General features: G+C 46.3%; 1 protein-coding gene across 1 annotated transcript in view; it reads left to right on the top strand.

Annotated features, from left to right (window-relative positions):
* The window catches only part of LOC140721831 (uncharacterized), a 56,562-nt gene that overhangs the window by 22,126 nt on the left and 16,552 nt on the right, over positions 1-17,884 (top strand). Inside the window, exons 8-12 of the mRNA XM_073036640.1 lie at positions 1,545-1,595; positions 2,648-2,698; positions 4,794-4,844; positions 11,976-12,026; positions 17,210-17,260. Of these exons, the coding sequence (XP_072892741.1) occupies positions 1,545-1,595; positions 2,648-2,698; positions 4,794-4,844; positions 11,976-12,026; positions 17,210-17,260 (255 nt within the window). The remainder of the gene's footprint in view (positions 1-1,544; positions 1,596-2,647; positions 2,699-4,793; positions 4,845-11,975; positions 12,027-17,209; positions 17,261-17,884) is intronic.

Here is a 17,884-nt window from a genome sequence, read left to right as displayed (position 1 = left end):
TAATAATTCAGGAAGGGTGACGTATATGAGCTCTTAGGAGTCGGTGATCATAATCTGATTCAATTCATACTGCACTTTCATCGGAAGAAGAAGTATAATTCACATCTAATAGTATTGCAATGGAATAAAGGGAATTACAAGGGCTTGTGTGATGTGCTTGCCCAGGCGGAGTGATGAAGAATATCGGGGAGGATGATGGCAGACCAGAGATGACGGAAAATTCTGGGAATAACTCAGAAGGAACAGGATAGATATGTAACACAGGAGAAGAATTTGACAAGTGAACGGGGTACGCAGCCGTGTCAGCTAATGGACGATAAGGACTGCATATACACCATAGAAATTGATTTTGATTCAGCAAAAGTGAGTAGGAAGCTTTTCAATTAGAAAAAAAGGGCATCCAAAATGGTATAAGAGTAGAAAAGATGACATATGAGAGCAGACTAGCGAATACGATAAACCCAGGACACAAGAAGTTGTTTTTCTTTTAAGTTATATAAAGCGAAAAAAGGAATTGTGAGTTGATATTGAAACATTGGAAAATGATGCTGATGCAGTGGTATTGGGGGCAAGAAATCGCCAATGAACAACAGATATGTTGCATCTGCCTTCACCGTTGAACACTCTAGCGTTGCACCAGAGGGTCGTGAATATCAGGAAGCAGGTATGAGTGCCGTTGCTATCAGAAAGGAACAGGTGCCAGGCAACTCTGGCCATTTCTACTACCATAAGACCATAAGACAAAGTGGCAGAAGACGGCCATTCGGCCCATCGAGTCTGCTCCGCCATTTCATCATGAGCTGATTCAATCTCCCTTTTAGCCTGGGATACTCAATGTCATTGCCTGTACACATGCAATTGAATTTTCCGCCTTATCTGACGACTCCCTCTCTGTAGATTGGTTGCCGCACACCTCATCGCCCTTGAATGTTGGCCAAATTACTGGTGTCTTCCGCAGTGATGGTCAATGTAAATACTAATGGCGCTCATCCACCATGTCCATGAATCCTATTCAAACCGAACCAGCATCATGTTCAATTTCTAATTATTCCTTCTAGACTATTGCTAATGGTTGTTCAATTTATATTTGTTCCTTCTAGACTCTTGCATATTGTTTCCTTATCTAAAAATCTGTTCTTCGAGGATCCTTGTGTTGTCCGTCTTAATTGTACAAAGTGCGCTCATGACGTCTCACGTCGTTATCCACGGCCAGATCTTCAACTCATTTCAGGTGCTCGGCCTTATGCCCTGTTTAATAATTCACCCGAGCTTTGGCCCAGCTCTCGGCTCCCCTCGCTACTCGCTGACCGTCACAGTTCCGCATCGCTAGGCATTCCGCTTTGCTGGCAGGTCCTCTAAACCTCTGTTTACTTCAGATTCTTCAAACAGATCCCTTTTCAAACTAACCTGCTCGAATGTCTTGACAGCGAATGAGAAATGTGGTACGCTCTGACAGGACTGGGAAATGGACCAAAGGGTGGTTTAAGAAGCCGGGAGGTGATTACGTGTTACTGAGAAAGATTTTTCTAATTTTTTCCCCACAGGAAACGCAGATGCAGAACATCTTCATCTCAGCGACGTTGTAAGAAGCCCTTGTAAGTAGAACTCGAATACTAGGTCTGTGCACGGGGCGATTAAAGTGTTGACGTATCGGGTGGCTGCTCCATCTGACGGACGGGTCGGGAACGCTTCGGTAACACTATGCTTTCCTAGCTTGTTAACCAGCTTCGTGCGGCACGTTATGTTCCTTAATAAGTTCCCTCATAAGCTGCAGGTCGGTGCACCTGGTGTAGATTTGTTTATCCGAGAGGGTGGACGACGTCTAGACCTCCCGCATTGCAAAAACACCGCCGCTGTACCAATTCTCGCTAACAGTCGAGAAATGGAGAAATAAGATCAAGTGATAAAGTTGCCAATATTTTTCCACCGCCTACGCTTGAAGATCTTGGACTGGCGCACTCTAAAGCCTAACACACAAAAGTGCATTGCCGCGACGCACGCGCTTGAATTTTCCGCTTTCCCATTGAATCCCTCTCTGTCTATGGGTGTCCGCACAACACATTTCCCTTGAGATGTTGATCAGATCACTGGTGTCTTCCACAGTGAAGATAGATTCAAATAACCTGTTGGGCTTATCCATCATTTCCCTGAGTCTCATTCAAACCTCTCCAGCGTCACGTTCAATTTGTAACTGTGCCTTAAACCTATCGCTTATTCTTTCCATATCTTCAAATGTGTTTTTCCAGGGCCCCTTTGTTGTCCACCATAATTGTACAAAGTGCGCCGTTGAGATCTCACGTGATCATCTATTGCCAGCTCTTCAACCCACTTCATGTGCTCAGCCTTTAACCCTGTCTAGTATCTCAGCCGAGATGTGGTCCAGCCTTGAGCTCCCTCTCTGCACCGGGGCGGTCGTAGTTCTGCGTCGCTATACATCCAACTATGCTGACAGGCCCAGTCATTCGTTGTTCTCATCACATTCTTCAAACTCATTCCTTTTCGAAATGACCTGTTGGAACGTTCTGATTAAAGTTAAAAACAGTGCACAGTGAGAGGACCGGGAACAAGTTCAAAGGTTGGGTTAATGAGCCGCGAAGCAGATAGGCTCCAGATTACATAGAGATAATTGTTTCTATTTTGCTCACAGGTTTCACCACGGCAGTCCACTTGCAGGGGTGGCAGTTTTTCAACTTGAGGGGTAAGTGGAAATTGAAGACTGACTGTTTTGCTGTATCGAGTGGGTGTTCAAACTAATGGTAGGGTCGGGTGTGCTCCGTTAACACTATGTCATCTTAGCTTGTTAAGCCGCCGCTTCTGTGGAACTTTGTGAAAGCCTTTCAGAAAATCTGATAAAACAATAATTGATTTTTCTATGCGTCCGATTTACTAGAGCAGTCGGGCGTGGTTAATATAATATCGCAGAGATAGGGATCCAATATGATACATTTGATGAAGAGCCAGCAAGTTTATAAGTAGATGATGTGAGTAAGATGCCTGTAGCGAAGGACAAGGGCAGACAGAGCAAAGAGATCAGTTCTACCGCAGAGCTGAATTTCAAATGGCGAGAAATGCTGGACTGACCCTGCCGCATTTAGATGCGTGCAGCATTTAGAATGGAATGGACCAACAATTAGACACTGACGCCATGGGCATCACTGAGTACCGGCTGAAAGACGGTCGAATGTGGGAGCTTAACATCTGAGGATATCCTTTTTTGTCAACAGCACATGCAGGAAGGCACTTGCGTTGGGATGGCTCTGCTGGTAACAGATGATATAACAGCTGTAGAAAGATGTTAGGGTCAGAGAATGTGGAATCTTTGTAGGTGGAGCTAGGAAGTTCTACGAATAAATACACATGTGAATAATATATAGAAGTCAGAATAATAGAGAACATGTGTGTGTTACGTTGCAAAGGGAGCTCGTAAAGGGCATGTAGGAAGGAAATCGTGAGTTAAATAGGAGGACAGATTCAGGCAGAAAAGGGAGGCTGCCAAGCGGAGCAGTCATCAAAGGAACATTCATCGACCGAAGTGATCTCAGGCAGAACGGTGGGGCATTGGTTCATCCGGGATTCGTGGATAACGGGGTCCAAGTGAGGTATGTAAAGTCTGAGGAAGAGAAACAGGATATATGTCTGTGAGGCTGGTGTTCTGTACTGGGTGTGAGATGTGGGAAATCCGGGAGACACCCAGCCTGCTGGACGACGACATGCACATCAGGTGCGTCGAGCTGCTGCTCTTTAGGGACGAATTAGGGTACTAGACAGGTAGCTCGGTGACCTTCGTCCTGTCAAGAAAGGTGAGGAGGTGTAGTCAGGAATTATAGGCAAACCAGGATATGACTAGCTCCCTACAGCTCTTATCTATCACCTCCTCATTCTCCCTTATGAGTTGAAGATAATCAACTGCTTCTCCAGATCGTTCAAACGTTCTCACAGAAGCGGCAGCACGGTGCAGCAGGTGCAGATTTGATTCTCCATAAAGGTGGACGCCATGTAGACCTCCAGCATCGCAAACTCAGTAGAAAACACTGCCTCCGGAGCAATTGGCACTGCCAGATGAGAAATGGAGAAGTACGAACACAATGATAAAGTTGTTACCTCCCTTAAGTCTGAGGATCTGAGACAGGCGCACTCTAAAACTTAGCACACTAAAAGGCACTGCCGCGAAGCTGCACTTGAACTATCCGCCTTTTCTGCTGAATCCCTCTCCGTTGACTGGACCCGTCACGACACGCATGCCTCTGCATGTTGGTCAAATTACTGGTATCTTCCACAATGAAGACAGATGCAAACTACCTATTCCGCTCATCCATCTATCAATCATTTCCCTGAACTCCATTCAAAGCTCGCCAGCACAATTTGCAATAGCCCAAGGTTTTTGTATACATATTTTCAATTCTGTTCTTTTGATGTCCGGCTGAATCGCACAAAGTGCGCTGCTGAGATCTCACGTGACCTCCACATCCAGCTCTTCAACCCAGTTCAGGTGCTCAGCCTTTCGGCCCGTTTAATAACTCACACGAGATCGGCCCCCGCTCTTATCTCCCCTCCCTGCAGCGTGCCCGTCCCAGTTCAGCGTCGCTCAGCATCCCGCTTTGCTGGCACGTCCGCTGATTCTTTGCCTTTTGTTCACATTGTTCAAAGTCATTCACTTTGGCACTAACGTTCTGACGTCAGAACAATGTGACGCTCTCTTAGGATCGTGAAATGGTTCAAATTGTGGTTTAATGAGACGGGAAGCAGATGAGTTCTGGATTACGGAGATATAAGTATTTATATTTTACCCACAGGGCCGACGAAAATAACACAACTGCAGCTCCGGTGCCTACTCGCCTTGACAGGTAAATGGAAATCGAAGACAGTGACTATGCGCGGGACGAAAAATGAACCAGAAGTGCTGCTGTATCGCGCGGGTGCTCAAACTGACGGTAGTGTCAGGAGCGCTCTCGTAATACCATGTAATTTAGCTCGTTAAGCAATCACATATGTGTCAACTTGTTAAAGGGTTTCCGAAAGCCGAACAAAACAACAATTGACTTTTCTTTTTGGTCAGAATTACTGGAGCCGTTGGGGGTGGTTAAATGAATATGGCAGGTCTCAGGGATTGAGTATGATACGATTGATGTAGAGCCCTCATATTTACAAGTAGAGGATGTGTGCAATGTGCATGTAAGGGAGGACAAGTCAATGATTGATTACAAATGCCGACAAAGCTCAGAGTTAAATTCTACCACTGAGACAAAGTTCAATGGGCGAAGAATTCAGGATTGAAGATTCCCCATGTAGATCCAGGCAGCCTTCAGAATGAAGAAGAGGAACTCGTCGTGCAACCAGAATCTGGTCGCTATAACGTCGTGGGCGTCTTTGAGTAGCGGCTGAAAGAAGGCCACAGTAGAGAGCTCAGCATCTGTGGATATACTTTGTATTTAAAGGACAGACGGGAAGGCGTATGCAGTGGCGTGGCCCTGTTGATATCAGAGGACATTAATTCTTTAGAAAGAGGTGAGAGAGAAAGTGGATACTTTGTAGGTGGAGTTAGGAATCTGTAAGATAAAAAATATATTTGTGCTCGAGCTTACTCAGGGAAAGTTATCTTGGACTGGATTTTCTGTAATAACTCAGGTTTTACTCGAAAGCATAAGAAAAATGAACCCCCAGGAGACAGTGATTGTAATATGATTGTATTATACTTCAATTTCAGAGGAAAATGTATAACTCACATGTAGCAGTATTGCAATGGAATAAAGGGATGTCGAGGGGCATGAGAGAGGTGCTTGCCCAGGTGGATTGGAGGGGAATATCGGAGCGGTTAATGGCAGACCTGAAATTAATAAAAATTATAGTAGTATCTCAGAAGACGCAGGATACATCTGAACCACAAAAGGAGAGATTCACAAGTGGCCAGGATGGCAGCTAATGGACGATAAGGACTGCATGAAAGCTAAAGAAAGGGCAGTTAACGTAGCAAAAGTGAGAAGACATTTGGAGGATTAGGATGCTATTAAAATGATTTTTTTAAAACATCCAAAATGCTATGTGAAGGGATATGTTGACATATAAGAGTAAACTAGCAAATACGATATAGCCAGGATAGTAAAAGTCGTTTTTATTTTTTTTAAAGTTATATAAAGAAAAAATGGAATTTAGAGTTGATATTGGTACACTGGAAAATGATGCGGGTGCGGAAGTATAGGGACAAGGAAATCGCCGACGTCCAAAAGGTATACTGCATCTTTCTTTATCGTGGACAATTCCTATACATTGTACAAGGCATTGGTAAGGACGAATTTGGAGTACTGTGTATAGTTCTGGTCACCGAATTATCGGAAAGATGTCAACAAAATAGAGAGAGTACAGAGAAGATTTACTAGAATGTTACCTTGGTTTCAGCACCTAAGTTACAGAGAAAGGTTGACAAGTTAGGACTTTATTCTTTGAAGAATGGAAGGTTGAGAGGGACGTGGATAGTTTTTTTTTCCCCATTGAGAGTAGAGGAAATTCAAAGAAAGCTTTGAGTTGAGAGTTAGGGGACAAAAGTTTAGGGGTAACACGAGGGGGAATTTCTTTACTCAGTGAGTGGCAGCTGTATGGAACGAGCTCCTGGCGGAAGTGGTAGAGGCTGGTTCCATTTTGACATTTAAAAAAATGGATTAGTATATGGACAGGAAAGGATTGGAGGGTTATGGGCTGAGTGCAGGTAAATGGGACGAGGTGACTGTAATCGTTCGGCACGGAATAGGAGGGCCGAGATGGCCTGTTTACGTGCTGTAAATGTTATATGGTTATATGATTATATGGTGGGCTTCAGGATTGGGTAGACTCGGAGCGAGGGACCGAAGGATAGTGACGATTGGTGGTGGTCGATTTTGAACGGTTGTCCTATGAGCGAGCTGTAACTTGGCTCACAGGCTGTTTAATAAGATTGGGCTTTTTTTCCCCTTTTATTTCGTTTCTCTACTAACCAGATAATCGAAGGAAGATTTATAAAAAAATAATTTTTTAGACGCATATTGTGTATTGTTTGTTATTTCGGGGTACTGATTGGTAACAGGGGACAGATCCCGCAGCATCCACCCAAAGGAGAGTTCTTAAGTTTGTGAAGGCCGGGGGTTATCAGCCCCTCTATTAAACCGCTAGGCGAAGCGAGATTTACAAGTGTGGGGGCTCGTCTTGGATTGAATTCGTTGGATGCGTGTGATTATCCTGAGCAATGAACGAGTGGCGTAGGTATTTGTACTCCGGATGAATTGTTAATTCCACTGTTAATACCCTTAAGGTTGCGATTCTGAGTAGAGGTTTGATGAAAAGGCGGGCGCAGGTCTTGTTTTAATGCAGACCAGCGCTGAGGCAGCTGGGGGCGGGTTCCATCATTTCTGAGGAGTGCGGGGAAAGAGTGGTCGGATTTGAAATGTCTATATAGACCACGTCCCACGTGAAGAGTAAGAATTACTGGTAATATCCGCTCTTAATTCTCTGAAGAATAACTGGAGAAATCAGATTCAAAGTCCGAGCAATGGCAGGTTCCGCCTCTGCACTGGAATAACGCCCACTCCTAAAGGAGCGGAGGAGTATGAGATCAGGGCGGAAGGGACTCTCAGTTATTAGATGAGTGGCAGTGCAGAATGATGAATGGTTGAATGATTGAATGGGAGGGACGCTGACGTTGTGAGAGCCGTCAGGTTAAATTATGCCGTAGCGACAGCTGTCAATCATCTGCAAGCACTGGACAATGATTTTAGTCCGACTGGAGCCCTAGTGGAGCTCATGGTGTGGTTTCAAAACGTGTCAGGAGAAGGGAGAGAAGCTAAATTTTATGTTTTTAGATTTTATTTTTCGTCTAGAGAGGCGGCTAAATTGCTAGCAGCGCAGAGGGGACATTCGGGAGGCTGAGTGCGATGAGTTAAGGATGGACCAGATAACCAGGGCACCCAGCCCCATGACCTGATTTTGTGGGGTCTCCGAAAGTATCAAAAGTCGCGCCCCCTCCATCTTTTGTTGAGCTGATCTGAGAGGTACGGAAAGAGGAAAACGCGGCGGAGGCGCGGGAGGACTCAGTCAGCAGGGTACAGTCCTCGGTAGTAGTCCCCTGCGGTGAAGTGGCTACAGATACCCTATCCCGGGAAGCCGTTGAGGTGATTGTGGGAGAGTTGAGGACAGAAACGTCGGCTGTAATCAGCAGGTGTGACCCCGCCCTCATATGATGGAGCTGACGGGGGGGGGGGGGGAAGGTATCCCCAAGGGGACGAACAATGCAGGTGTTACGCCAGAAGGAGAGTGAGCCCACGGGTACCTCAGCAGGGAGAGTCGTTTGAAAAACTTAGAGGAGACACTGAGAGGGAACGGCCTGATGTCTTTTGGGGAACACCTTCCCGGAAAAGTATCAAGAACTCCCGGAAGCAAAAGACCCTATTCCTGAAGGCGTAGTGGTTCCATGCTCCAGTGTGTCACTGTGGACAGAGGGTAATTACGATAAAGCCATACTCGACACAATGTCGCAGGTCACGTTACTGCACCGTTCGATTTACAACCGGTATCTGACGCATTTACCCTTGACACCATTGGACGCACTGGAGATTTGAGGACTCAGTGCTGGTGATTATCCATACGACGGTTATTTGTCAGTGAAACTGGAGTTCTCGGAGCTGATGTGGGAGTGTCTGGGGTTCTTGATACAGTGGTGCTGTTTTGTCCGGAACCTGCTGAGAAGGGCGGCGTTTCAATACTTGTATGTTCCTCTGGTGGACCCAGTGTTTCGAGCTGCTTTTGAGGAAGTGTGTGGCAGCATTGGTCTGGATACCTAATTTAAGCAAGGGACTGTGTGGTTCAGCCAGTCGAAGCTAATAGTTGTACCGCTCGGGGAAGTACGGAGGGTGATGGGGACCCCCAAATTTCCCGGAGTGCCTGAGAGCGAAACCCTCTTTGTGGATGTTCCGGAAGATCACGAGGGGAAGTCCAGATTTCCTGCTTGGGCACTGGTGAGGTCCGAACTACAGAAGCCCTCGTTTGTACAGGCAAGCAGGATGGCAGTGATTTTCAGGAACACTACGAATAGGGAGGTCAGCTTTCAGCTGGTGATGTCCCTGGCTCATTTTATTCCCGGTGACGGTAATGTCTAGTGTCACTGTCAGGCACGCCGGGGAGGGTCTATTGGAAAAGGGGTGGGGGGAGCTGATCGCTGAGTCAATCAACTCGGGGGAATGCCCGGTACCGCCGGGTTAAGGAAAGGAGTCTGGTAGAGAAGATGTTGAAGATGAAAGGTTTCTTTTCCATTGGCGAGTGTGATGTGGGTCGTTCCAAGAGCATTGCACACACTCTCCGGGTGACCGAGGACACCCCGTTTAGAGAGAGGTCGCGGCGACTGGACCCTGCAGACGTGGAAGACGTGCGGCAGCATTTGTGTAAGCTGAAGGAAGCTGGGATCATCACTGATTCCCGAATCCCCAAGGCGCCCCAGTAGCAGTGGCCCGGAAGATGAACGGGAAGGTACGCATGTGTGTGAACTATAGGACTCTGAACACCGCACCGTCCGTGACCAGTATACAGTCCCGAGTGTCGAAGACGCGCTGGCCTGTCTGAGAGGTGCGAAGTGGTTTACTGTGCTGGATTTGAGTAGTGGATATTACCAGATCCCGATGACTGATGACGTCATTTATATGTCCCCTGGGATTCTTCCAGTTCGAAATGATGCCCCAGGGCATATTGGAGCACTTGTATACTTCCAGCGGTTCATGGAGAAGACTGCGGGGGACCTGAACTGGCTTGAGGTGTTGCTGTATTTGGATGACCTCATAGTATTTGGATTCAGACTGCTCTGAACACAAATCAGCTGCCGGAATTGAGTTCTGCTGAGCGAAATGTACCGGGCATTTGCACTATTTGGTCAGTGGTCGAAAAGAGAGACATGGCTCAGGCAGTGAAGACGAAACACGCTTCGGTGCCTCCATGACTGAAAGAACGCCCTCATTTGGAGTTGAAGAAAACATACCAGTTCAGGTCATCCCCGGGCCGACTGAATGAAATCAAGCCGTGCATTCGCAGCAGACGAATTTTTCTTTACGTCCGATTTACTAAAGCAGTCGGGCGTGGTTAAGATAAAATGGCAGAGATAAGAGATCCAGTATGATACAGTTGATGAAGGGCCAGCAAGTTTAGAAGCAGATGATGTGGGTAAGATGCCTGTAGCGAAGGACAAGGGCAGACAGAGCAAAGAGATCAGTTCTACCGCAGAGGTGAATTTCAAATGGCGAGGATTGCAGGACTGACCCTGCCGCATTTAGATGCGTGCAGCATTTAGAATGGAATGGACCGGCAATTAGACACTGACGTCATGGGCGTCACTGAGTACCGGCTGAAAGACGGCCGAATGTGGGAGCTTAACATCAAAGGATATCCTTTTTTGTCAACAGCACATGCAGGAAGGCACATGCGTTGGGATGGCTCTGCTGGTAACAGATGATATAACATTTGTAGAAATATGTTAGGGTCAGAGAATGTGGAATCTTTGTAGGTGGAGTGGGAAATTCTACGAATAAATACACATGTGAATAATATATAGAAGTCAGAATAATAGAGAACATGTGTATATTACTTTGCAAAGGGAGCTCAGAAAGCGCATGTAGGAAGGAAATCGTGAGTTAAATAGGAGGGCAGATTCAGGCAGATAAGGGAGACTGCCAAGCGGAACAGTCATCAATGGAGAGTTCATCGGTCGAAGTGATCTCAGGCAGAACGGTAGGGCATTGTTTCATTCGGGATTCGTCGACAACGGGTCGAAGTGAGGTATGTAAACTCTGAGGAAGAGAAACAGGATATATGTCTGGGAGGCCAGTGTTCTGTTCTGGGTGTGAGATGTGGGAAATCCGGGAGACACCCAGCCTGCTGGACGACGACATGCACATCAGGTGCGTCGAGCTGCTGCTCTTTAGGGACGAATTCGGGTACTAGACAGGTAGCTCGATGACCTTCGTCCTGTCAAGGAAAGTGAGAAGTTGTAGACAGGAATTATAGTCAAGCCAGGATATGATTGGCTCCCTACAGCTCTTATCTATCACCTCCTCATTCTCCCTTATGAGTTGAAGATCATCAACTGATTGTCCAGATCGTTCAAACGTTCTCAGAGAAGCGGCAGCACCGTGCAGCAGGTGCAGATTTGATTCTCCATAAAGATGGACGCCATGTAGACATCCCGCATCGCAAACTCAGTAGAAAACACTGCCTCCTGAGCAATTGGCACTGCCAGATGAGAAATGGGGAAGTACGAACACAATGATAAAGTTGTTACCTCCCTTAAGTCTGAGGAACTGAGACAGGCACACTCTGAAACTTAGCACAATAAAAGACACTGCCGCGAAGCTGCACTTGAACTTTCCGCCATTTCTGTTGAATCCCTCTCCGTTGACTGGACACGTCACGACACGCATGTCTCTGCCTGTTGGTCAAATTACTGGTATCTTCCACAGTGAAGACAGATGCAAACTATCTATTCCGCTCATCCATCCATCCATCATTTCCCTGAACTCCATTCAAAGCTCTCCAGCACAATTTGCAATAGCCCATGGTTTTTGTCTCCGTATTTTCAATTTTGTTCTTTTGATGTCCACCTTAATCTCACAAAGTGCTCTCCTGAGATCAAACGTGACCTCCACATCCAGATCTTCAACCCAGTTCACGTGCTCAGCCTTTCGGCCCGTTTCATAACTCACCCGAGATCGGCCCCCGCTCTGATCCCCCCTCCCTGCACCGAGCCCGTCCCAGTTCTGCGTCGCTCAGCATCCCGCTTTGCTGGCACGTCCACTGATTCTTTGCCTTTTGTACACATTGTCCAAAGACATTCACTTTGGCACTAACGTTCTGACGTCAGAACAATGTGACGCTCTCTTAGGATCGGGAAATGGTTCAAATTGTGGTTTAATGAGACGGGAAGCAGATGGGTTCTGGTGTACGGAGATATAAGTTTTCCATTTTGCCCACAGGGCCGACGAAAATACCACAACTGCACCTCCGGTGCCTACTCGCCTTGACAGGTAAATTGAAATCTAAGACAGTGACTATGCGCGGGACGGAAAATGAACCAGAAGTGCTGCTGCATCGCGCGGGTGCTCAAACTGACGGTAGTGTCCGGAGCGCTCTCGTAATACTATGTAATTTAGCTCGTTAAGCAATCACATATGTGTCAACTTGTTAAAGGGTTTCCGAAAGCCGAAGAAAACAACAATTGACTTTTCTTTTTGGTCAGAATTACTGGAGCTGTTGGGGGTGGTTAAATAAATATGGCAGGTGTCAGGGATTGAGTATGATACGATTGATGTCGAGCCCGCAGTAGATGTGTTTCGATATGCTTGTGAGGGATGACAAGTCAATGATTGATTACAAATGCCGACAGAGCAAAGAGTTAAATTCTACCACAGAAACAAAGTTCAATGGGCGAAGAATTCAGGATTGAAGATTCCCCATGTAGATCCAGGCAGCCTTCAGCACTCGTGGTGCAACCAGAATTTCGTCGCTATAACTTCGTGCGCGTCATTGAGTAGCGGCTGAAAGACCAGCTGGAAAAATGGGCTGAAAAAATAGCAGATAGAGATTAATACAGACAAGTGTGAGGTATTGCACTTTGGAAAGACAAACCAAGGTAGAACATACAATGGTAGGGCACTAAGGAGTACAGTAGAACAGAGGGATCTGGGAATGCAGGTACAAAATTCCCGAAAAGTGGCGTCACGGGTAGATAAGGTCGTAAAGAGAGCTTTTGGTCCGTTGGCCTTTATAAATCAAAGTACTGAGTATAAGAGTTGGAATGTTACGGTGAGGTTGTTTAAGGCATTGGTGAGGCCGAATTTAGATAGATAGATAGATAGATAGATAGATAGATAGATAGATAGATAGATAGATAGATAGATAGATAGATAGATAGATAGATAGATAGATAGATAGATAGATAGATAGATACTTTATTCATCTCCATGGGGAAATTCAACTTTTTTCCAATGTCCCATACACTTGTTGTAGCAAAAACTAATTACATACAATACTTAACTCAGTAAAAAATATGATATGCATCTAAATCACTATCTCAAAAAGCATTAATAATAGCTTTTAAAAAGTTCTTAAGTCCTGGCGGTAGAATTGTAAAGCCTAATGGCATTGGGGAGTATTGACCTCTTCATCCTGTCTGAGGAGCATTGCATCGATAGTAACCTGTCGCTGAAACTGCTTCTCTGTCTCTGGATGGTGCTATGTAGAGGATGTTCAGAGTTATCCATAATTGACCGTAGCCTACTCAGCGCCCTTCGCTCAGCTACCGATGTTAAACTCTCCAGTACTTTGCCCACGACAGAGCCCGCCTTCCTTACCAGCTTATTAAGACGTGAGGCGTCCAACCTCTTAATGCTTCCTCCCCAACACGCCACCACAAAGAAGAGGGCGCTCTCCACAACTGACCTATAGAACATCTTCAGCATCTCACTACAGACATTGAGTGACGCCAACCTTCTAAGGAAGTACAGTCGACTCTGTGCCTTCCTGCACAAGGCATCTGTGTTGGCAGTCCAGTCTAGCTTCTCGTCTAACTGTACTCCCAGATACTTGTAGGTCTTAACCTGCTCCACACATTCTCCATTAATGATCACTGGCTCCATATGAGGCCTAGATCTCCTAAAGTCCACCACCATCTCCTTGGTCTTGGTGATATTGAGACGCAGGTAGTTTGAGTTGCACCATATCACAAAGTCCTGTATCAGTTTCCTATACTCCTCCTCCTGTCCATTCCTGACACACCCCACTATGGCCGTGTCATCAGCGAACTTCTGCACATGGCAGGACTCCGAGTTATATTGGAAGTCTGATGTGTACAGGGTGAACAGGACCGGAGAGAGTACGGTTCCCTGCGGCGCTCCTGTGCTGCTGACCACCGTGTCAGATTTACAGTCTCCCAACCGCACATACTGAGGTCTATCAGTCAAGTAGTCCACTATCCAATCCACCATGTGAGAGTCTACTCCCATCTCCGTTAGTTTGTGCCTTAAGATCTTGGGCTGGATGGTGTTAAAGGCACTAGAGAAGTCAAGGAATGTAATCCTCACAGCACAACTGACCCCCTCTAGGTGAGAGAGTGAATTGTGCAGCAAATACGTGATAGCATCCTCCACTCCCTCCTTCTCCATACGCAAACTGAAGAGGATCCTGGACGTGCCTGGTTTGTGGCCTCAGATTCTGTATTATCAGCTGTTTTATTTGGAGTATTGTGTGCAGTTCTGGTCACCAAATCACAGGAAGGATATCAATTAGTTTGAAAGTGTGCAGAGAAGGTTTACAAGGATGTTGCCGGGATTTGAGAAACTGAGTTACAAAGAAAGTTTGAATAGGTTAGGGCTTTATTCCCTGGAGCGTAGAAGAATGAGGGGAGATTTGATAGAGGTATATGAAATTATGGTGGGTATAGATAGAGTGAATGCAAAGAGGCTTTTTCCACTGAGGCTAGGGGAGAAAAAAAACAGTGGACATGGGTTAAGGGTGAAGGGGGAAAAGTTTATAGGTAACATGGGGGGGAGCTTCTTCACACAGAGAGTGGTGAGTGTGTGGAATGAGCTGCCAGTTGAAGTGGTGAATGCAGGCTCACTTTTAACAATTAAGAAAAACTTGGTCAGGTACTTGGATGAGAGGTGTATGGAGGGATATAGGCCAGGTGCAGGTCGGCGGGACTAGGCTGAAAAATGGTTCGGCACAGCCAAGAAGCTCCAAAATACATGTTTTTGTGCTGTAGTGTTCTATGGTTCTATGACTGTTGTATGCATTCTAGCCAATCGGAACTTTGTCGCCCTGTCTTTTGAAGCTGGTAGGAGTTGATTTTGCGGGCTTTTGCCGGAGAGGGGGGGACATGAGGAGAGAAGGAGCGAATGGAGAAATTTGGTAGACCGCCGGACGGGGTGGACTCGGAGCAAGGGTCCCGAGGGTAGCGACGATCAGAGGAGGTCGATGTTGAAAGATCGGCCTGTGACTCTGACTGTTTAATAAGATTTTTTATTTTTCTTTTATTTCGTTTCTCGACTAACCAGATAGTCAAACTAACAGCTATAACGATAAATCGTTTAATCGCATATTGTGCACTGTTTGCTATTTCGGGATACTGCTCTGTAACAGGGGACACATCGCGCAGCATCCACCCAAACGTGATTCCTTCCGTTTGCCCGGGCCGGGGTTTATCACCCATTATATTAGGCCGCTAGGCGAAGCGAGGGTTGCATAAAAAAACAGCTCTTTTAACGCACCACGATGTTGAATGCCCAATTCGAAGAAAACTTGCTCAGAACTCTGCTTATTGTTTTAATCCTACGTGCGTCCCTGCCTGAAAGGTATTTCTGTTTACGTATACTTGCTTATTGATCGGTCGCCCCATGAATTTAGAAAATCTACCGCGAATCTCTATATTCACGATATCGAAAATCCTGCTCATGGACTAGCTCTTTTCACGCACCCCTGGTTTGGATTGTCCACGAGGTACAGCAATCGAGAGGATACTGTCTTGTAGGTTCAGTTTGTCAACTTTCTATCGAGCGCCCTTAATCTCTCTCTGCAGGACCTCGTGTTTTTCGCTTTTTATGCTATAGAAACATAAAACGATACAACACTTTGCAGGTCCATCGGCCCACAATATTGTGCCGACGTTTAAACCATGCCTCTCATATAACCCTCCACCTTAAATTCCTCCATCTACCTGTCTACTAGTCTCTTAAACTTCACCAGTGTATCTGCCTCCACCACTGACTCGAGCAATGCATTCCACGCACCAACCACTCTCTGAGTAAAATACCTTCCTCTAATATCCCCCTTGAACTTCCCTCCCCTTACCTTAAAGACATGACCTCTTATATTGAGCAGTGGTGCCCTGGGGAAAAGGCGCTGGCTGACCACTCTATCCATTAAACTTTATAAGCCATTTGTGCTTATATATTCAAAGACATTGTTTATCTCCCTTGCCGTTGGTCATCACTTGGACCCGATCTGAGACATCCCTTACCCTGCCAATGGATAGGTAACATATCATCCGGGTATCGCAATGGTGCCCACAGAGTCTCGACTCTATTCTATCACACTGCAGTCATCTTCACCATTCTGCTCTTCTGAGCCACAGCACCACTCTCAGTGCCAGAGACCCGGTGACCGTGTGTCTGTCGTATTTGGCCGTCCTCTTCTTCTTATTGTGTTACAGTTCTGGTCACCGAATTATAGGAAAGATATCAACAAAATTGAGAGAGGACAGAGGAGATTTACTAGCATGTTACCTGGGTTTCAGCACCTAAGTTACAGGGAAAGGATGAACAAGTTAGTTCTTTATTCCTTGGAGCGTAGAAGGTTGAGGGGGGACTTGATAGAGGTATTTAAAATTATGAGGGGGATAGATAGTGTTGACGTGGATAGGATTTTTCCATTGAGAGTAGGGGAGATTCAAACAGGAGGACATGAGTTGAAAGTTATTGGGCAAAGGTTTAAGGGTAACACGAGGGGGAATTTCTTTACTCAGAGAGTGGTAGCTGTGTGGAATGAGCTTCCAGTAGAAGTGGTAGATGCAAGTTCGTTATCGTCATTTAAAGTAAAATTGGATGGGTATATGGATAGGAAAGGAATGGAGGGTTATGGGCTGAGTGTGGGCCAGTAGATCTAGGTGAGTGTAAGCGTCGGCATGGACTGGAAGGGCAGAGATGGCCTGTTTCCGTGCTGTAATTGTTATACTGTTATACTGTGTGGAAACTGTCACAGGTGAACTCTGTCCTTGCTGTGCATTCCCGTTAAATTACTTGACAATCACACAGCTACTGTCTGCTGCGAACAAAGTACGCTCCTGAGGTCTTGCATGGCCATCCACAGACAGCCCTTCAACCCAGCTCATGTACTCAGCCTTCCGCCCTGCTTAATAACTTACCCGGGCTCTGGCCCGGCTCTTGGCTCCTCCTCTGCTCACTGTCCTTCGCAGTTGTGCCTCGCTGAGCATCCCGTCCGGTTGGCAAGTCCTCGAATCCTTTGTTTACTTCACACGCTTCAAACGGATCCCTTCTCAGGCTGACGTGCTTGAAAATTTTGGCAGCGAATCAGAAATGCAGGTCGCCGTGGGTAACCTGACCGGGAAATGGCCAAAAGGATGGTTTGATGACAGGGGAAGCGGATTACGGATTCCAGATCACGGAGATATATTCATTTCTATGTTTCCCCACAGGCTCAGCAAACGTAGCATACGCACATCTGCGGGGGCCTTTACCAGTGGCGGGTAAGTTGAAATCGGACTCTGCGACTATGATCAATGAAGCTACAGTTCCGCCGTATCGGAAGGCTGCTCAAACTGACGGAAAAGGTCGGGTGCGCGTCGGTAACACCATGCGTACTTTGCTCGCTGAGCTTCTTCATGGGCGGCAACTTGTTGAAGCATTTCTGAGAATCTAAGAAAACAATTGACTTTCTCAGATTTACCAGAGCCGTTGGAAGTTGTGTAAACTAATATGGCAGTGGAACGGGAAACGGGATGTATTGCTGAGCATGCGCCCACGGGTTTACATGTAGATGCTGTTTGCAGCATTAACGTAAGGGAGGAGATGTCAATGGTTGCGTACAAATGCAGACAAAACAAAGAGATAAATTCAGGCACAGAGGCAAAGTTCCAAAGGGCGAAGAATGCAGAATGAAAGGTGCTGCATTTAAATGCGCGTGGCATTCAGAATAACGTGAATGAACTCGCGGCGCAATTTGGGATGTGTCGTGGCTGAAAGAACACCACAGCTGGGAGCTTAACATCAAAAGATATACTCTGTATTGAAAGGAAAACCAGGGAGTTTTAGGCGTTGTTATGGATCTGTTGGTATCAGTTGGAAATGCATCTTTAGAAAGAGGTTGCAAA

Source organism: Hemitrygon akajei, unplaced genomic scaffold, assembly GCF_048418815.1.
Source record: "Hemitrygon akajei unplaced genomic scaffold, sHemAka1.3 Scf000062, whole genome shotgun sequence".
Classification (NCBI taxonomy): domain Eukaryota; kingdom Metazoa; phylum Chordata; class Chondrichthyes; order Myliobatiformes; family Dasyatidae; genus Hemitrygon; species Hemitrygon akajei.
Note: the sequence above shows the minus strand (reverse complement) of the source record. Positions and strands in the feature narration are given on the sequence as shown.